Raw genomic sequence first — 21,121 nt, forward strand, 5'->3', positions numbered from 1 at the left:
AACTTATATCCAGAATACACAAATACATTACAAATCAATAAAAAGGTCAGATATCTCAAATTTCTGAATATACAGAAAGCTTTGAGCAGGGACCTCCCAAAAGGAGATTCCAAATAGGCAGTAAATGAAAAGTGGTCAACTTCCCTGACCATTAAGGAAATGTACATGAAAATCACAATAGGGTCCGCAGCTTTCTGCAGTCAGCACCGGCAGAAGAGAGTAGCGACTGGAATCCTCCTTCATACACCATGGGTCGGAATGGAGATGGGTACCATGGCTTAGGAAGATGCTTTGTTAGTATCTGTAGAAGCTACAAACCCCAACAACTCTTCTGCCTATACACTCAACAGGAATCCCCATCCGTTCACCAAAAGGCATGTGGCAGAGTATCCACAGCAAGACTATTCACAGCAGCTAGAACTAGAAACAGCTCCAACACCCATCAATTCGGGGGGTAACTAAATCGAGGTTTGTTCATGTAACACAACATGTAACAACACTAGGCTTCCCTGGTGGTTCAGCGGTAAAGAATGTGCCTGCCAAGCAGGAGACATTGTTCCCTGGTCCAGGAAGATCCCCTGGAGAAGAAAATGGCAACCCACTCCAGTATTCTTGCCTGGAGAATCCCATGGACAGAGGAGCCTGGCGGGCTGCAGTCCATGGGGTCGCAATGAGTCGGACATGACTTTGCAACTGGACCACAACGAGACTAAGCCATCTGCAGCAAAGTTGGTGAATCTCACCAACGTATGCACAAGAGAGAATATAGAATATGATGCCATTTATGTGAAATTCAAAGCAGGCAAATCTACTCTGTGGTGATGAAAGCTGAGGCCGTGGCAGCAGTTAGAGACGATGGGGCATGTGGAAGGCTGGCCCCACAATGTGCTCAGTTATTGAAAATTCACTGATCAGTACACTCATGATTTGTGAAAGTTTCTGTACACATGTTACACTGCTAGGGGAAAAAATCCCTTGAAACTAAAACCAAAAATGTTAAAGTAGGATGGGTTCTGGAAAATTCTTCACAAGCTGCTTGCCTCGACCCTTTCATGAAGCCAGGACCCAACTCCATATCCATGACTTCCTGGAGCTCAGTTTAAAGAACCTTGATCTAGTCCACCACCCTTCACTCTGTCATGAATATTTTAATTCCCTCATTTTACAAGAGGAAGCTGAGAACAGAGAGAAGAGACCCACCCTGGTCACCAAGTGTAGAGACAGCTGGGCCAGATCTAGAACAGAAGTGAAGGCTTGGAAAGAAGCAGAAATCGACGTGTTGTGGTTCAAGGTAGAGACACATGGGCCCTGCCATCTTCTAGTTGGGCCACTCATGTCCCCTAACCCTCCTGTGCCTTATTTTTGTCTGAAAATTGGGAGTCACCATGGTACCAGCCTCAGGACTGCCATGAACACAGAGGAACACCAGCAAAGGACTCAGCACACAGCTCAAAGAGTCTGGGCACGATGATTGCTACCCTTTTTTGGGGAGGAGCCATGCCATGTGGCTTGTTTGAGCTGGGATCCTAGTTCCCTCACTAGGGATTGAACCCATGCCTCTTGCAATGGAAGTTTGGAGTCATAACCACTGAACCGCCAGGGAAGTCTCAGTTGCTATTCTTATTGAGGATACCAGATCAGGAGAAAAAAGGGATTCCCACGTGCTCAGCACGTTTTGCCAGCAGGACACTCTGCCAGGGGGTCCTCTGATCTCACGCAATCCTCCCATAGCCTTTCAAGGTGGGACTATTAGACCCATTTACTGATGAAGGTATGGAACCTAGAGAATCGGACACTGAGGTCCAGGTGAAGTCAGGAATGCAAGTGAGACCTGTCTGACCCCAGAAAACCAAAGAGCAAGATAAGATGTCATGCCTTAATGAAAAGGAACGCCAGGAAAGGAGAAAACTCTCTGGGATGGCCCAGCACGGCATCATCCCCTGGGACCTGTCCCACACCCCCAGCTTCCCTGTGGGACCTCCTTCAGTCTTGGCACCAGCCTGATCTCTCAGCTTCAGACATGTGGGCCCCACCTTGGGGATAACCCCAGCCTCCACCCCCATCGAGGACCTCCTCCTGCTCCTTCCCTCAGCCCAGCCCATCAGCACCCCACATCAGGTCCCTCCCTCTCCACAGCCCCAGCCCAGCTCAAGCCTCATCCTCCCATCTGACCTGGATCATCTCTCTCCTGCAGTCTCCCTCAGGGCCCAGCTTTTCCGAACATCCAGATCTGGCCCCGTCCCTTCCAGTTTAACAGTCTCTAAGGTCCATGCCAGCCACTTCAGTCACATTGGACTCTGTAGCCTGCCAGGCTCCTCTGTCCATGGGATTCTCCAAGCAAGAATCCTGGAGTGGGTTACTGTGCCCTCCTCAAGGGGATCTTCCCAACCCAGGAATCAAACCTGCATCTCCTGCATTACAGGCGGATTCTTGACCGCTGAGCCACCAGGGCAACCCCTCCAAGGTACAGAATGAGCATGACTAAGCTCTTCAGAGGCCCCTCCCCACCTGTCAGTGTTCACCACTCCTCCATGTCCATCCCAAGCCCTGGGGACCAGAGCGGGAAATAAGACAGGTCCTGACAACTTCGTGCCCCTCCTGCCGGCACCCAAGCTGACTCATGTCTGTGTTGCCAAGTGCCCGGCACAGGCCCTGCCCAGAAACATAAGTCTGAGAAAGTTCGTGAATGAAGGGGCACACTGAGGCTGCTGCCTCCACATCCAACCTGGCAAACACTTCCTGAGGCCCCTCCTCCTGGGAGTTCCTGCTGCCTGGGAGGCCAGGCCCCCTCCTCTGTGCACCCAACTCCTACACAGCTTCTAAAGCCCCATCTAATGCCAGCTCCTCTGTGAAGCCTTCCTTCCTCAGGCTTTTGAAAGTTCAGGCAGCCCCTCCTTTCTGTGGGGCCCCCTTAGCACCCTGGCTGGGAATGATTGTGTCCAGGTTCACCTCCTTCATCAGACTGGGATCCCCACCCCGGGGCCACTTGAGGACAGAGAGACCACGAGACCACCTGTGACTCATCCCAGTGCCTCCGGGATTTGTATCAGATCTGGTGCAGCTTCAGTAAATATTTGTAGAATGAATGAGTGAATGAATGACTCCATCACAAGAAAAATGAAGGTTAGGGAGAGGGCAACACGGGCTCAGGGGGCCTGGGGAAAAGGGGAGACAAGTGTGGGAAGAGGCCGGAAGCCCCCCAGGTCATGGCTGCGCTCTCCTGACATCCCCGCCCTGACGTCTGCCCTTGCTGCCCACCCAGAACCCCAGGCAGCCTCTGGAGTGCATTCTGCTTCCACGTGTGCAAGGAAGTGCTCCTTCTCCCAGTCAGCCTGGCCTGGCCCTCAGGGCCCCTCGGTGAGGCTGTTAGGAAGCGTCTGGTTTCCCGTCTGCAGGCCATCTGTCCCTCCCCAGCAGGCTCTCTGGCCCTTCTCCAGAGGGACGCAAGGCCCACACTAGGTCAGGAGTTCCCCAGGGACCAAGGGAATGGCTCAGCATGCGACGCACTGCTTTAGGGGCCTCTGCCATCCTGTGGAACCCGTGTAATCCTCCCAAGCACAGCGTCCCTAGCTATCGGCCGGCCCAGCTCACAGTGATTGGGGGGCTCCCCCGAGACAACAGATACCACCCGGCCAGGGACCCGGATGCTCCAAAGCCCAGCGGCTCGGGGCACCCTCCTGCTCCCCAGGACCTGAGCATCTCCCCTCCCTGACCTCCTGGCAGGAGGCAGAGGGTTCAGGGGACAGGGCAGGGATTCCAAGTATGTCCCTCAGCTCCAGCCAGGACCCAGCCTGTAAACTGCTTCCTGACTGTCAAAAGGAGAAAGACAGGACAGACCTCACCGAGCAGCTGAGAGGTTTAAAGAGTGACACCTGCCAGGGCCTAGCATGGTGCCTGATGTGAAAGCAGGTTCAGAAACCCTCACTGACACACAAAGGCTCCCTGGTCTGTGTCTCCCTGGTCTCTGACCTGGCAAAACATAGGACTAGCACCCCAGGGGCTACAGGACCATGATCGTGCCAGGGCTCAGGAAGGGGAGGACTGGACCCTCAGAGTACAGTGCTTAAGACCCAGGCTGCGGAGATTCAGAGACGTGGCATCCGTCTTTGCCATGCCTTACACTTGCTGTGTGACCTGGCCAAGTTGCTTCACCTCTCTGAGCCTCTTAAAGATGGATATCAAATAAGCTGGTGTGTGTCAATATGCTCAGAAGGCAAATGTGGCAAAATGACCTCTCCTGCGATGGTGATTCACGGGGACCCACCCTGGGCCGGGCACCGTGCGAGGCCCTGCCTGTGGTGCCAGTGGAATGCTCGTGCTGACAGCGGTTCCCGTCTTCGCCAGGCATTGGCAGGCTGGCAGCTCCTGGGGCTGGACCTGGCTCTAAGGTCAAAGTCTGTGCCTGCTGAGGCTCCAGCAGCAATTAGGAGGGTGACATCTTGTCCACAATCAGGGGTCATCGGGTGCCCGGCTGACACCTCCCCTGTTCTGGGTGCTGGGCCAGCCCTGGCAATGCATCCCGCCTCCTCACTAGGACTGGGCGGGGGCACCGCTCAGCAGAGGCTGCTGTATCCACGGCCCACCCCCACAAGGGCCACTCACCAGGATGGTCGTAACCACCAGCGTCTTGTTGGCCAGTGTCTGCGACAGGTTGATGTCCAGGGTGGTAGCGTTCATGGCCAGCGTCCGGTTAGAGTACCACACCCCGATCTGAGGCAGAGAGGGCGCTGTCAGCACGGGCACCCCCCTCCTGAGGATGCCTCAGCCCTCAGGCCCTGCCCTACCCTCGCCCCTGACCCCATTGAGGCCCCCCAGCATTGCCCTGGGGAAGCTCACCTCCCGGTGGCCCTGCCGAGACTTCTCCAAGATGCGCAGCGTGTAGTTGGTCCTCTGCCCTTTGCTGTTGAACTCGACCCGCCCGGTCAGCCCGTCATACTCTACCTAGCAGGGCGGGAGGAGGGCAGAGGGAGGGGTGGCAGGGGCCCAGAGGGAGGAGACGACAGAGAGATAGAGAGGGAGAGGGACCAGGAAGGACCACAGGTGAACGGAGAGGAGGCGGGACAGAGAGACAGGGCAAGAACGAGAAAGAGAACAGCACAGAGGGAGGAAGGCGGGGCCAGAGGGAGCAAGGAGGTGGGGCGCGGGTTGGAGGCGCAGGGAGCGGGGCGCGGGGGGACACAGTAAGTGCCCCCGCGCCCGAGGCAGGCTGCCGCCCCCGCGGCCCACCCCGCTCCGGGCTCACCATGCGCAGGTAGTTCATGAGGCTGGTCCCGTGGGGCCAAATGTTGGCCGATGTACAGGCCAGCGGCTTCACGCCGATCTCCTGGCTGCGGTTCAGCTCCCGGACGGCGCTCACCACCACATGCACGGCGTCAAACATCAGGGCAGCCGATAGCTGGGGAACAGAGGGATGGGAAAGACGGAGTTCAGCCAAGGGAGGCGCGAAGCTCCGTGGTGTTTATCCCCAAGCCCTCAGACATTGCTCTCTCCAGGAATGTAAAATCAATGAGGTCAGGAGCGAGGAGGGGTTTCTCGGGGGTCGGAGATTGCAGGGGGAAGGGCAAGCAGGCTGCCCAAGCCGTTGTCAGGGCGGCTTGTCCTGTGTGGCATGTGTCTTGGGAAGGGCACATCCAAGAGGGTTTGCCTGGACGGCCAGCTGTCACCCCCACAGCGGGGAGGTTCGTGGGCACAGGAATCCATCCATCTGTGTGGCTGACACGGGGTCATGGAGGAGGGGAAGGGAGACAGCCACAGCCCCTGTCTGAGTGTGTCCAGGGACACACTTATGTGGGCGGGGCTGGACAAACGTGCATATCTGTCTATAGGTGAGGGGAGGGGCGTCATGTGCAGGAAAACAGGAGGGCATAAAGGTCATGAGCCCGGGGCCGGGTGGCAGGCGCTCCGAGCTAGAGGTCTGGCTCTGCTATTAACATTTCCTGCAGAGAGCTGAGTCCATACCCCTCCCCAAATCTCCACTTCCTCCCTGGTAAAAGTAAAGGTAACCAGTGCTTATGTGGGGTTCCAGGGAGAGAACGCATGCAAAGAGCTCAAAACAGTGCCTGGCACTCAGTGAGGGCTCGACACGCAGAGGCCGCTGAGCTGTGTCCGTGAGCTCAGGGGGTGTGTCTGGGAGAACCTGGGAGAATGTGTCTCAGCGGGCTGGGTGTGACGGTCTGAGCAGCCGTGTGGTGTCGGTAGGTGCAGGGTGCGGACGGATGCGCGTCTGTCCATGTATGTGCGTGAGGGCCCTGCATGCACATGTCTGAACGCGTGGCTTGGGGTCTGTGTGAGTTTCTGTGCACAGAGGTGTGTCTTCTCGGCACCCTGGTGTCTGACTAGATGTCTGCGAACAAACACACGTTAAGTATGCATCTTTTGTGTGTCTGCATTTATTCAGCACGTTTTCGGACATCTACCCTGAACCTGGTTTTACGTGTGGGGATACAATAATGAACAAAACAGACAGAAACCCCTGCCCTCATAGAACTTACAATCTAAATCCCTATAAATACATCTAAGCACAACATACAGCAAGCCACAGGGTGGTTAGATAAGCAAAGACAGGTGCTATGGAGAAAAACCCAGCAGGGAAGGGGGCTAAACAATGGGTGTGTGTTAGTCACTCAGTCGTGTCCGACTCTCTGCGACCCCATGGAATGTAGCCCTCCAGGCTCTTCTGTCCATGGGATTCTCCAGGCAAGAATACTGGAGTGGGTTGCCATTTCCTTCTCCAGGGGATCTTCCCAACCCAGAGATGGAACCCAGGTCTCTCGCATTGCAAATAGCGGGTAGTTGGCCATTTTTAAAATCGGGGAGCATTTGAGCAGTAACTTGGTGATGAGGGAGTGAATCACTAGCTCCCTGAGGATGTGCACGCAGAGCAGCAGGAAGAGCAAGTGCAAAGGCCCTGGGGTGTGTGTATGCTGGGGCACCTGGAGGTGTGGCTGGAGCAGGTGGAGAGGAAGAAATGTGTCAGACCTAACCCCAGGGCTGCACCGTGAGGCCTCCTGAATAAACTCAGAAAGCAAGAGGGGTACTGGGGGTTCTGAGCATGATCAGCCAAAGCCTGAAGGGGCCCCAGAAGTGTCTGTGTGCTGAGAGGAAGGTGCGAGCTCACCGCAGGGCCAGGGTAGGTGCTGGCTTCACAGTTCTCCCTCCAGGACATGTTGAGGCTGCGTACGAACTCAGGATAGAAGGGGTGCGAGGTGTTGAACATGGAGAAGCCCAGGATGTTGGAGGAGTCCTCCACGACCCCGTCCAAGTGCAGGATGGGGAAGTCCTGGGGCCAAGAAAAGGGCGTGAGGCTGGAGCGGGCCCGCCTGGGGCAGAGGCAGGTGGGGGCTGCAGGGGATACGCACCATGGTGGTGAGGATGTACTTGTAAAATGCTGAGGTCATTCCCAGCTCTGAGGCCTGGAGAACAGAGGAGGCAGAAATGGGAAGAAGCTGAGAGACACCCCGTGGGAAACAGTAAGAGACACCCAGGGACAGAGACAGACAGGAAAAGGGTGGAGGCGGGGTAGGTAACCTTAACTTTAACCCCCAGGTTGCCCCAAAGCCAAGTTTGGGGCTGCTAAAGTGTAGGGCTCAGCCTGGTCACAGGTCAGAAAAACTACACCTTGCCATCTTTAGGAGCACTTTGCCATGAAAGGATGCCCATTTAAATCTCAAGATTTGGGGGAATTCCCTAGAGGTCCAGTGGTCGGGACTTTGCGCTTCCACTGCAGGGGCGCATCTAAGAGCCCCCCTGCCTCGCAGCCTGGCCAAAAAAGAAAAAAATTAGAAAATAAAAAATAAATAAGTAACTCTCAAGAGTCACGTTGTGAGCCCCCTTTCTCACAGTCCTCAAGCAGAACAAAGTTAGAAGACATCTCAAGCCAGCAGTGCCCAGTTCTGTCCCGCTCCGATCATTAGAACAGGAAATGGCACCAGCCTGCATTTCCTGCATGGCAGGAGCTGTTAGCGCGTGGTTACAGCCCCTTCCAGGACAGGAAAGTGCGGGCCGGAGAGGAAGGTGATCACTGGTCACCTGGCTCACACAGGAGGGGCTGGGACCCCGGACCAGGCCTGCCCTGCCTGCCTTGAGAACCCAAAATCTTTTCTCTCAGACGCCTGCCTCAAGAGCCCCCTGGATTCTGTCACACTTCTTTCCTAGAAGCTACACTCAGCAATGACATATGGTTTTAATTTTTTAAAAGCTGGAGAAAAATAAATAATACAGATTAGATTATAAGGAAAATTAAGAGCAGGGAACAATGAATGATTAATGAATGTGGGTCACTGGTGGGTGGAACGTGGAGGGCCCTGGGGTAGGAGGGGAAGGTCCTGGGGCTGGCCCATCCTGGGTGGCCTTGAGCCAGTCCATCTCTGCCCCCGAACCCCTGCTTCTTCATTCACAAAATGGTATCATACTTGCCCTGCAGGGTACGACGAGAGCCGGATATATATATATATATATGTTGTGCTATGCTAAGTCCCTTCAGTCATGTTCATCTCCGTGTGACCCCATGGACTGTAGCCCATCAGGCTCCTCTGTTCATGGGTTTCTCCAGGCAAGAATACTGGACTGGGTTGCCATACCCTCCTCCAGGGGATCTTCCTGACCCAGGGATTAAACCCACCTTTCTTACACCTCTTGCATTGCCAGGGGGGTTCTTTACCACTAGTGCCACCTAGGAAACCTACGTAATTTTTTTTTTTTGGCTGAGCTGTGCAGCTGGTGGCATACTAATTCTCCGACCAGAGATCGAACCCATGTTCCATACGGTGGAAGTGTGGAACCTTAACCACTGGACCACCAGCTAATTCCCAAGAGCCAAATTAAAGAAGACATGCAAACACCCCAACACAGAGCAGGACAAGCACTCAGTAAAGACCACAGGGCACTGCCAGTATGCCAACATCTACCCTGGGCCAGGGGCCATCCGGGTGCCTCCCCACCATTCCCTCATTAACCCTAGTGGCAACCCATTGAGGTAGGAAGTACTCTCAAAAAGGGGAGGCAACTGTCCAGGATCCAACCAGGGGTGCAAGCGGGAAGAGACAGAACTTCCTGGTTGGTGTTTGCACGTGGGAAGCGGGGCTCCGGACCACCGCGCAACCACCGAGAGCCTCAGCTGACTTCCTCTGTCACCCCGTTTCTGCTCCTGACCCTGCAGGGAATCAGAGATGGGGCAGGGAGGGACCCACCTTACGGAGAATGAGGTGGGAGATGGATGCATTGGCGTCGATGATGATGGTGGACACTTTGTCGTCACGGATCTCCTTGAGCAGCGGCGTGGGGTCCCGGCTGTCATCCAGCATCCTCACAGACAGTGTCTCCTTGGAAATGAGGAAGCCACGCACCAGCTCCTCCAATCGCAGCAGGCCTGAGGGAGGGAAGGGGCCCTGGGTTAGAGCCTCTCCATGCGCCCAGATGGGAGCGGCTGCTCCCTCCTCCCTGGCACGGGATAGCTAGGAAAAGGACGCAGGGCAGCTGTCCAGAGCGCAGCTGGCTCTCTTGGGGCACTGGGCCAGGACCTCCCCTGACCTCCACATGCCCGTCTCCTGCCACCTTTCTGCCCCCAAGGGGCTGCGTCCCAGGCACGCACACTTCACACGTGCGGAGCCGCAATCTGCTCTTCTCGCCAAACCACCAGTCTCTCGGGGTCAGCGCACAAACTCCAGCAGGCCAGGCGCTCAGGCCAAAACGTTTGATGGCAGCCTGGCTTCCTCTCCGTCTCACGTCAGCGCCCAATCCACCCAGGCTCAAGTTTCAAAGCATACCCCGTGGCGCCGAGCCACCATCACCGCTCTGGCCCAGGCCGCTGCCATCTCCTGCCTGTTACAAAGGCCGCACCCGGTCCGCACCCCCGGGAGAGCCTGTTCCCCTGGCAGCAGCCAGAACTGCTGTGAGCAGGTGTGTCCCCGTCTGTTCCAAACCCTCTGACGCCTTCTCATGTGTTCAGAGTGAAGGCCAAAGTCCTCACCGCCTCCAAGGCCCCACTCCATCTGCCCACGTGCCTCATCTCCCTGACCTCAGCTCCTCTCACTCACTCTCAGCCATGCTGGCCTCCTTGTTCACACGCACACGCACACACACGTGCACACACACACACACACCCACCCACCCAGTGGCCTCCTTGCTTGCTGTCCCCTCTGCATGGAATGCTCTTCTCCAGATCCCCACTCAGCTCCCTCCCTCACCACCTTCAGATCTCTACTCAAATGTCATCTCCTCAACAAGGCCCAAGCCCACCAGCCCATTTCAAATACCACCCCCTGCCCCAGCTCTCCCAGTTCCTGTCATCTTCCTCTATTTATCCACAGGACTTTATATACACACACACATATACTTTTTTTTTGGCTCTGCTGTGCAACATGGGGTCCCAGTTCCCCAATCAGGGATCGAACCCACAGATGCTGTATTGGAAACTCGAGTCTTAGCCACTGGACCGCCAGGGAAGCTCCTGTCCACAGGACTCAACACTGCTGACTGGACTACGTCTTCTCTAAGTTCACCGCCTGGCTCCTCTCATTAGCTCTGACAAGGGTGGGGACCCCTGGCCTGGCTCATGCACAGCCTGATCCCTAAGACCAAGAAGAATGTCTGGACCACGGCAAGTGTGCAGGAAATACTTTACGAAAGAGGACTTCCTGGAGGTGACTGAGTGTGGTCCTCTCTCTCCAGCTGCACACCCACAGGCCCACCAGCCCCCTAGACATCCGCACTTGACTGTCTCAAGAACACCTCAAACCCACCGTGTGCCCCAGAACTGACCGTCCCTTCCTCCTCGGGCAGGACCTGGTCACCGTCCATGACCCCTCTGGCCTTCCCTCACGATGCTCCTCAGATCCATTCTGGCCCCTTCAGCCCCTGCCACCACCTGAGCGTAAACAAGACCATCCCTCCCCACCTCTGGGGGGTCTCCCTGCCACATCTCCTGTCACTCTCCAAGTCTGCTCTCTAGGCAGCCAAAGGGCCCAGAGCACCCTTCCTGTGACATACTCCCCTGCCTGGCATGGGTCCTTTCCCCACTCTCCATCACTGGGCTTCCCTGATGTCTCAACGGGTGAAGAATCCACCTGCAATGCAGGAGACACGTCTGTGCTCCATCCCTGGGTGGGGATGATCCCCCGGAGGAGGAAATGGCAACCCACTCCGGTATTCTTGCCTGGGAAATCCCATGGACAGAGGAGCCTGGCGGGCTACAGCCCATGGGGTCACAAAAGAGTCAGACACGACTGAGCGATTTAGCACATCATCTTCAGGATAAAACACAGGCCCGGAGCGACAGAGCCCCACCTCCGGGTCCTGCTTCATTACTTCCGCACAGGAGGCATCTTTGAGCCTCTCTGGGCCTTGCCTCTGCCTTGCTTTCTACTCAGTACCCATGCCTTCCCTCCTCTCCCACCTCAACTCATCCCCACCCTTCAGGTCCAGCATAGAGGTCACTTTCTCTGGGAGGAGGACTCTGAGGCTCTCAGACCAGGGTAGGATCACTGCCCGCTCAACTCCTGAGAGCTCGCATCACTCTGAATCACAACCGCTCGACCACCGTGCGGCCCAGTGGCCCCGGAGCTCCGGGAAGTCAGGGACGGAGCCTAGCACTGCTCACCGAGGAAACACTGGGACCTACAGGGGCCCTGCTCTGAGCCATGCCTAGTGATTATCTGCGCATTAGATGGTCTCTTTGGGGGTGGGGGAGTGAGAAGCTCTATGGAACCAGAGATCTGGGTTCCTAAAGGGAAAGGGATGCAAGGACAAGGAGAGACTGTGTCTGACTCCCCCAGACCTTACAACCAGGGGGCACCAATGACTGTGAGATACTAGATCTCTTGGGAAGAGGAGTATGGGGAAACAGAAAACAAAGCCTCCCGTCCTCCTCCCTCGTGGGAATTCCCTGGCAGTCCAGCAGCTAGGGCTCCGCATTCTCACCGCCAAGGGCCCAGGTTTGACCCCTGGTCGGGGAACTAAGATCCCTCAAGGCTCAAGGCGTGGCCAACAAAATCAAATAAGTGAAAATGAAATAAAAAAAAAACGTTCTCCCTCACACTCGGCCTTGGCGCAGATGAGGCTGGCCGAGGGGTAGTTGAAGGACTTGAGGATCCGGGAGACAGCCAGGCTGACGTCCTCGTTACTGGGGTACAAGCTGACAGACGCGAAGCGGAGGTACTGAAGGCGGGGCGTCTCCTCGGGACCCACCTTGATGTGGGGGATCTAAAGAGAGAAGAGCTTGTGCTTCCATCCTGCTCCCCCTTCCAGGCCCTCAGCCTCCAGGGACCCGCCCCCCACCCCAGGCTCGCCTCTCACCTCCTTCTCTCCACAGATATGGCTCACAGTGGAGGCAGACGCAGGGCTGGAGGAGGGTCCCAGGACAGACACAACCCCCTTGGGCAGGATCTGACACACTGTGAGGGGCAGGAGGAGATCGCAGATTCAGGCACTTGCTTCCTCCTCTCTGTTCCCACCCTTGGGGACCCTTTCCTGGCCCAGGAGAGAACCCCACACTCCACATAGGGCTGCCTGATCCTCCTCCTCGTGCCAGGCACCCAGAGGCCCGATCCCTGACCTGGCCCATCACAGGGGAAAAATATCAGAGGGACCACGAGACAGAGGGAGACACGGAGACATGGCAACTGAGGGCCAGGCCAGAGCAAGAGAGAAATAAAGAGGGGAAGAGAAGACACCAAGGACCTCCTTCTGGCTGCAAATCCAGTGTCTGGTTTCTCAGCCTTTGGCTTTCTCAATCTTTTTAACCACACAAAACCTAAGGTACGGGGCTCCCCAGGCGACTCAGTGGTAAAAGAATCCACCTGCAATGCAGGTGACACAGGAGCCACGTCTGTGTTCCATCCCCGGGTGGGGAAGATCCCCTGGAGAAGGAAATGGTAACCTGCTCTAGTGTTCTTGCCCGGAGGATCCCATGGACAGAGGACGCTGGTGGGCTGCAGCGCATAGGGGCGACAGCCAAGGTCCCCTCTACACTCTACACCCCAAACACCATTCCTCTGTTGCATTTACTGGCTCTCTTTCTTTCCTTTTCTTTCTCCTTATACACATGTGCGTCTCTAGGCTGGGAGGCAGGCAGAGTCTTGTTTTCACCTGCCCAGTGCCCATCCCCATGGCAGAACTTGAACTTTCCCTCGGGGAACCACATGGTTCCCAGAACTGATTGATTCCTGACCCAGGATCAAAGAACCACATCATCCTGGCCACAGGGATCGGTTCAGAGATGGGGACGGGCTCAAACTAGGCCATTGAGAGCCTTCCCCAGGTCCCCTGCTAAAATTATCCCTGGCTTTGCTAAACTGGAGAGATGTAAGGTTTTGACCAGTTGTGGCCATCCTGACACCAGCTGGGGAGGGCATTCCGGAAAACAAAACCAACTGAGAGGAAAGTAGGGCCCAGAGATGAAGACACAGAGCTCCCTGGAACATCACTTGAGTATCTGTATTAAGCCATGCCAGAAACAATCCAGGGATATCATTCAAGTACCTGGATCCAAGCAAGCCCCAAATTAATTTTTAGGTTATTTTGCTGCTGTTCAGTCACCAAGTCGTGTCTGACTCTTTGCAACCCCATGGACTGCACCATGCCAGGCTCCCTTGTCCTCCACTGTCTCCCAGAGGTTTGCTCAGATTCATGTCCATTGAGTCAGTGATGCTATCTGACCATCTCATCTTCTGCTGCCCCCTTCTCCTTTTGCCTTCATTCTTTCCCAGCATCAGGACCTTTAGTGACATGACCTGATAAGTTGTTTTTCTTAAGTCAGCCTGAGTTGGGTTTCTGCCACCCAACAAAGAGCATTGTAACTAAACATCTCGTTTTCCTCCAAATGTACTTCCCTGCACGCCTTCCGTGTTGGTGAGGGGGGCAGGGTCACCACTCACATCCCTGGAGATGATCCTCAGCTTTGATCTCTCTCCGAATGGTCAAGTCACCAAGTCCTGTCTCTTTTTTGTCCTCAGATTTTCTCACATTTTCCCCCCTCTCTTCAACTCCTCCTTCCCTGTCCTATCTCAGGGCTGTCAACTCAGGCACTCACCGGCCTCCTTATCAGCCACCCAAGTCTAGCCTCTACATTCTACTTTCACCAGCTCCCTGCTCCAAATCCATCAATGACTCCCTGCTGCCTGCAAGTGAAGATGGCATCTTTCAGCCTCCTCGAGCTGACCTGTCAACCTGCCCAGCCTCACCGCCCATCACCCAGCTATACTCTAGTCTCTCACGATCCCTGCAAACAGGTCCTGAGCCCAGGTGGTCAGGCTGAGTGCAACCCCACATCATGTTCCTTGGCTCCAAACACTCAGTCGTCCCCTTTGCCCCAGCTCCAGACTACAGGCACATGCCTGGAACACCATCTGCCTCCACACCCTCCAATCCAGTCTCTCAATTTGTGTTCTGTGCTACTCCAGCCAAAAAAGTCCAGGAGTCACTGGAACCCATTTGGCTTCTCAAAGATCTGAAACAAACGTGAACAAAATAAAGGTTCTGATGAGGTCTGCAAGGAAGAAATCTAAAACTCGTTTGAAGGCCACATCTCCCACATGTCTGTGTCCCCAGCACGTCTGTTCAAGGGACATTCGCTCAGTCTGTGAGTATTCAATAGACTCGTGCACCCCTACTAGAGGGCTGGTTGTGTTTCACAGCTGGATCTTGAGCAATGCCTCTCCTTCTAGATCCTGCTCATGTTTCAGAGCTCAGCTTCAGGTTAGTCTCCTCCAGAACACCTTTGCTGTCCCTGCCCGTGAGGCCCCCAGCCCCACTGTCTCGGCCCCTCATTACTTAGCTCTGGGGGTTAAGCATCCCCAGCTAGTCATGAAGCTTGTCTTTCAAATGAGGCCCTCGGGTCCTCCAGGGTAACACCCAGAATAGGGCAGGCTGAGGGAGGGATGGAGGCAGCAGCCCAGCCTGCCTCACCCCCACCCCCCCGTGGCCCTGCTCACTGGTGTCCGTGGTCTCGTACTGGCTGTCCCGCTGCAGCTCAAAGATGTCCACTTCCACGCGGGCCTTGGCTGGGACCTCGATGATCCCGTTGATCTGCTCCCGGGCCAGGGCCAGGGCCAGACGTTCGCCACGGCCACACACGGTTTGGTCGTCCAGAATGGCAGCTGAGGGAACACAGGAGTCGGGGACCGTACTCTTGGGTCCTGAGGGAGGAGGGGCTGTGCTCCTGGACTCCTTGGCTCTGAGGTAGGGCTGGAGGTGAGGTGAAGGGGTCCAGATTCCTGAATCTGAGCTTGGAGAGACCTGGGATGCCGACTCCTAGGCTCAGGGGGAGGAAGGAGCTGGGCAGGGGCTGCCAGACTGCGGCCCAGATCCTGGGGTTCCTGAGGGACCGGCATGGTCAGAGAAGAGCCCCAGGGCCCAGTGGGAGGGTCTGTGGGGAGGCAGGGCGGAGGGGGGCTTCAGGGCCTCACCCATGCGCAGTGATGAGAGCACCTGGCGGCTGGGGCTGGCGAAGGCGACAATCAGCAGCAGCAGCAGCTCAGCCGGCATCTTCCTCCCCTCCTCATGGGGACGCAGCTGCCGCGGCCCCCACTTGCCACCTGCAGGGAGACCCCCCCCGCCCACGGGGAGATTGCCAAAATGGGGGCTTCTGAGCCCCTCTGTGGACTGCCAGATGGGGGGGTGACCACAGAGCCTGGGACGCAGTTGCTGAGCTCTGAAGGACCCTGCCCTCATTAGAGCTGACAGTGCTGAAGCCATCGCTGAGGGCGCCGAGCCTCAGGAGACTAGCAGTGGTGGGGAGCGAGGCTCACAGCACCCTGGCACCGAGGGGGAGAAGCACTGATGGAGGATGTTCACAGCTACCCAAGCAGGAGGGAGATATGAAGAGGATCTCAGGTAAGAGCAGATTCCAGGGACTATCTCCACCCCAAGAGGAAACCAGGAAGTGCCACCCCCCACCCAGTTCCGCCCCTGTCTCTGGGCAGGCAGCCGTTACTAGGCAACAGAAACCGGCTGGAGAGGATGCAGTGGTTGCTAGGCAACCCCATCCCAGGCCTCTCTTGCCACCTTCCTGACGTCCCTGGTTCCCACAATCCCATGGGGAGAGGGGCCTGGACATCCGGGGTCTGGAGGGGAAAGTATCCGGGAGTTAAGAAACTTGGGAAGAGAAAGACACATGGAGACACACAGATGGAGACAGATGGGAAGATCCAAGGCACCTAAGGGGCTAAAAAAGAAAAAAGGATTAAAAAAAAAGGAGTAATGAGAGAGAAAGACAAAAATGGACAGAGAGAAAGAAGAGAGGCTGGGGGTGGCAGAGATATGAAGAAACTCAGGAAAGGAAAGAGGGAAAATGGGCCAAAATATGAGGGAACAGAGATGATGCGAAGACAAGAGAATTGGGAGAAACAATGGAGAGAAACATCTCTCTCACAAAGGGGAGAAACAGAGAAGGAGAGTTGTAGGGAGAAGAGGATAGGACTAGGAAAGAGAAAGAAGGAGAAGCCAGAAGACAGGGAGACGTGGAGACAGAGAGAGAAAGGGCAGGGCAGGGAGAGGAAGAGAGTGGGCAGGTAGAAGAGAGGGAAATCAAGACACAGGAGGGGACTTCCCTGGTGGTCCAGTGGTTAGGACTCCAGGCTCCCAGTGTAAGGGGCGCAGGTTCAATCCCTGGCAGGGGAACTAAGATTCCACATGCCAAGCAGTGTGACACACACACAAAAAGACACAGGAGGGACACAGCATAGAACACGAAGACAGAATGGAGAGAAGACACAAATCTACTCGAGACGCCACCAGTAAGCTGGATGGAAGCAGTGAATAAAGCTGGGGGGGCACTATCTGCTGAATCGGATGCCAAACTACGGCCCCCCCCACCCTGCTCTAGGGAGCTGAAGACGAGTGGGAGCCAGTGAGCCTCTGCTTCCCACAATTACTCCCAGTGCCCTCTGCAGGGGGACCACTGGGCAGGGATGAGTCTGGCCAACTGCATGGCTCCCCCTGGTCAAGGGCCGGGCCCCATGGGAAGGGACACTTGGGTTTCCATGGGAAAGGGTTCCTAAGAGGCCTGGAGTGGGGTGATGTGAGCCTGGGGGACTCGCCACACCCCACTCATTCCCATGGGAGGAGGGCTTAGGCTGGGGAGATGACAGAATGAGACCCACCGATGGAGGAGGCAGAAGCACACGGCAACACTTCACATCATCCCTTGTAGCCAGAAAAACCTAGGCCAGGGCCGCCAGAGACTCCCGGGGTCCCTGCTCTGCCGCCACCTCCCAGGTGACCTTGAACAGGTCCCTCTCTCCCAGGACCTCTGGGAAAGACAGGCTGGGGGTAGGAGGGCCTGCTGGACTGCCTGGGGCCTCTGGACTGTAATCTGCATCGAAGGTGAAGGCCTATCAAGGGTGCAGGACGGAAGGAGGCAGGGCGAACCCAGAAGGAGAACTCACAGGGACAGGGGTGTGCAGGGCGGGGCTAGGAGAGCGGTGCGAGTGAGGGGTCATCCTGAGCTCCAGGGGCTTCTGGGGACAAATCAGGGAGGAGACTAGAAACATAAAGACCAAGAAAGAGACAGGGGCTGGAAGGGCGGGGACCCGCAGGTGGCAGATACCGGTGCCAGCTGAAAGAGACAGTCCAGGGACTGGGCTGGGGTACCAGATGGACACAGAGGCACAGGAAGGCACAGACAGAAAGACAGACAAACCAAAGGGAAGTAAGTGGGGCTCAATGAGCGAGAAGGACACACAGACATTACCTAGAAGTGAGACACCAAAAGGGACAGAGACAAGAGAGAGAGCGCAGAGAGGAGGGCAGGGAATCAGGCCCAGAGACTTAAGCAGAGCCAGATAAAGATGGAAACACAGCAGCTGAGTGAGCGGAACGGGCCCTGCCAGGAGAGGAAGACAGACAAGTGGGCAAGTGAGAAATATCGCAAAGGAGAGAGGGCAAATGGGGTGAGGGATAGAGAGAAAAGATGAACAGATACAGGAACGGAGGGGAGGAGAGAAATCACCAAACTTTGACAAGGAGGGCTAGTCGGAAAGAGAGAGATGGAGAGAAAAGGTCTATGAGCCACACAGCTTCTCTAGAGAGGAGGAAAGACCAAGCGGGAGAGATAGACACAAGATTGAGAGACAGACTCCCCAACATGGAGAGAGGAGAAAGGAGAGTCAAGGAGGGAAACTGATGGAAGGAAAGAAGAGTGAGTGGCCTGGAGGGGCACAGGCAGGAGACAAGCAGCCACACACAGAAGCATCCATCCATCCATCCATCTGCACAGAGCAGCATCTTGGAAGCAGGTCAACCCTAGAGACTGCAAGCCCCAAGGCAAGGGGAGGAATGGGAACCAGAAGCCAGGAGGGGGGACACAGAAGAGGAAGAGAGAATAGGGGGCCCAGGAGATCACCACGGAAAAGACAAAGCAGGGCAGTGGTTAAGGAGTGAGGGATGGAGGAGACAGGATGAGGAGTGGATCTGGGGGAAGAAAGCAGAAGTAAGAGAAGGAAGACGGCCTCCAAGCCCAGAGGTGGACAGAGAGGCAGACAGGTGAGCAGAGGCCCAGGCAAAGTGAACAGTGGACAGAGGGCAGTGGGGAGAGGGTGAGACCAGGCAGAGGATCCTCCCAGACAGAGAGGAGACAGGAGAGTTTTGAGAGACGGCGAGAGGGGAGGGAGACCGGGAGATCCATAGGGACACACCAAGAAAGGGCTGGGCTCACCGCAAAGAGAAAGAAGTTGGACAGAGTCAGACAGAGGTCCAACAGACACATGAAATGGGAGATTCAAAAACGGAGAAAAGACACTTCCAGGAGACAGACCGGCTGGGATGGGGCCCACGGTAGGTGGCGAGGATGAGGCTCAGGGGAAAGGAGAGAGACTGGAACAGAGTGAGAGAGCACAGCCAGCCGCCGAGGACCCAGGCTGGAGCTAGCAGGGGCGGAGACCAGCCAGGAGTCCCGGAGGCGGAGTGAGGCCGCAAGTCAGAGCCAAATCAGCCCCTCAGGAGCCCAGCAGCTGGGGCTGGGGGGCACGGCTGAGCTGGGTAATGAGAAGAAGGGGTGAGGAAAGGCTGAGGGGAAAGGAGGTGGGGAGATGGAGGGTGCAGGGCAGGCCCTTGGTGGGGGAGGGTGTCTGCCGGTCCGGGGCAATCAGGGGGATGTGGGCCCCCCACCAGCCGGCAGTGAGCCCAGCCTTCCAGGCCCAGGCCCAACCCGCACCCTGCAGACACTCACGGATCCTGGTGGGACGGAGGGCTGGGCTCCCTCGAGGCCCGAGGATCGGATCGACAAGGGGGAGATGCTCCGGCGCTGGGCGGTGTGGCTGGGGCGGGGGGAGAGGGCAGTCCACAGGGCCCCCTCCCCCGCCTCCGGCGGTGGCCCCCAACTAATCCCAAACAGGGGGCTCCCCGGGGGGCAGGGAGGAAGGACAGGTGGAAGAGAAGAGGGCGGGCCAGGGAAAGGAGGAAGGGGAAAGGAGAAAATGGAGGAGGGAAGGGGAGAGAGGAGAGGGGGAGGAGGAAGGTGAAAACGCAAGGGAGGGGGCACAGGCAGAGCCGGGGGAGGGGGAAGCCGGCCCAGGCAAGGGCCCCCGCCCCCTCCCCTAGCCAGGCCGGCCTGGGGGGGCCACGGGGGGCGAGGACTGGGTGGCGACAAGGAAGCCGGCCATCAGGAGAGGTGGGGGAGGGGAGGGCTGAATGGGGGGGGAGGGGGCCACCCCTTCCCCCCTCCCCCCTGGAGCCCGGGCCGGCCCTGGATGAGGAGGCTGGGGCCTGGAGTCCTCAAGCCCTCAGCCCGCGCCGGGAATGCATGCTGGGGGCGGGGAGAGGCGGACAAGTGGCGGGGCTGGGGGAGGAGGGGGTGCTGGAAGACCCCGAGAAGAGCCGCCGCCGACGAGCAGGGCCGGAGAGGTGGAGAGATGAAGAGGGAGAGGAGGAGGGAGGGGAGGATGGAGAGGAGCAGGTGGAAGAGGAAGGCGGAGGAGGGTGGGGTGTCCCAGGGCGCCCAGCGCAGGGCCTCGGGCGGGAGGGCCTGGCCACGGACTCCTGGTCCCTTGCGAGGAGCAGCCGCCGGCTCCGGGCTCCCAGCTGGGCCTCCCTCCCCGCCGCCACCGCCGCCGCCGCCACTTCTCCCCTCTGAGGCCGCCGCCTGCCTGCCCGCCTGCCGCCCGCGCTGGGTCCTGGAGCGCAGGGGGGCGGGGGGAGAGAGGAGCGAGGGAGGGAGACAGGGAGGAGAGCGGGCAGGAGGAAGGGAGGGAGGCAGGCGGAGATAGAGAGAGAGGAAGACAGAGAGAGAGGGAGAGATCGGAGGGAGGGGAGTCGGGGGAGGGGGAGCCCGTTGGTCCGGCTGGGGGGCCCCCGCGAGGAGAATGCTGATGAGGGCAAGGAGCTGCATTGGACAGAGGGCCCACCCCTCGGGCCACCTCCTCCACCACACCATGCCACCGCCCTGCCCGGGCAGCCCTTGGGCACAGGCGCCCACAGGAGACAGAGACTGAGAGGCAGGGAGACCTGGGGAGAAGGCCGTGCAGCTGGGGGAGAGGGAGAAAAATGCAGAGAAACGGCAAGACAGCCATCAAGAGCCACAGAGGTGGACCAGGGTCCACAAAGCCCACAAGGACAAGGACAGGAAGAAGCCCAGCGCAAGAAAGGGCCGTCGAGACAAGGGAGCAGACCACAGAGAAAAGCTAAGGACCTCAGAGGCGAGGGCAGCTGGTGGACCCAGAGAGCCCCTCGTGAAGAGGGGACAGAGGGAAGCTGGTGGACTGAGGCCCTCGGGCACAGAAGACATGGGGAGCGGTCTGGGGTGACCGGAGGAGAGGCCCACAGAGACTGGAACAAGGGTGCACATCACGGAGACTGGGAGGAGGGCCAGGGAAAGGGGGAGCCGGCCATGAACCTGGAGGGGGCCCCACAGAGGCCAGAAAATCCAGAGAGGCAGAATGAGGACCCAAAGGACCCGCTGAGGCAGGCACAGTGGCCCTGTGGGAAAGAGGGAGTAGCCCCGAGAAACAGAAATAGCCCCCATAGAGATGCAGGAATGGGTGGTGAGTAGGGGAATTCTCCATGAAGCAGAGCAATCCCGGGGACCTGAGTGGGTGGGGAGGAGAGTCACCCACCCGAGCATAGAGGCAGTGGGAAAGGGCAGGGAGCTGGAGGGCAGAGCCCACAGAAGTGGGAGACTCCCTCCCTCCCG

General features: G+C 57.4%; 1 protein-coding gene across 2 annotated transcripts in view; it reads right to left on the bottom strand.

Annotated features, from left to right (window-relative positions):
- GRIK5 (glutamate ionotropic receptor kainate type subunit 5) overlaps positions 1-19,394 on the bottom strand; it is a 62,898-nt gene extending 43,504 nt beyond the window's left edge. Inside the window, exons 1-11 of one of the 2 annotated variants that reach the window (XM_040252662.1) lie at positions 19,163-19,394; positions 15,402-15,530; positions 14,928-15,092; positions 12,292-12,389; positions 12,033-12,198; positions 9,189-9,367; positions 7,359-7,412; positions 7,118-7,279; positions 5,243-5,395; positions 4,837-4,941; positions 4,603-4,710 (exon numbers count right to left, since the gene is read on the bottom strand). In XM_040252662.1, the coding sequence (XP_040108596.1) occupies positions 4,603-4,710; positions 4,837-4,941; positions 5,243-5,395; positions 7,118-7,279; positions 7,359-7,412; positions 9,189-9,367; positions 12,033-12,198; positions 12,292-12,389; positions 14,928-15,092; positions 15,402-15,480 (1,269 nt within the window). In that variant the 5' untranslated portion in view covers positions 15,481-15,530; positions 19,163-19,394. Of the gene's footprint in view, positions 1-4,602; positions 4,711-4,836; positions 4,942-5,242; positions 5,396-7,117; positions 7,280-7,358; positions 7,413-9,188; positions 9,368-12,032; positions 12,199-12,291; positions 12,390-14,927; positions 15,093-15,401; positions 15,531-19,162 lie in introns of those variants that run through there. The other variant, XM_040252663.1, reaches the window with a different exon arrangement.
- Positions 19,395-21,121: the final 1,727 nt, after the last annotated feature.

This window comes from Oryx dammah, unplaced genomic scaffold (genome assembly GCF_014754425.2).
Source record: "Oryx dammah isolate SB20612 unplaced genomic scaffold, SCBI_Odam_1.1 HiC_scaffold_13, whole genome shotgun sequence".
Taxonomy (NCBI): domain Eukaryota; kingdom Metazoa; phylum Chordata; class Mammalia; order Artiodactyla; family Bovidae; genus Oryx; species Oryx dammah.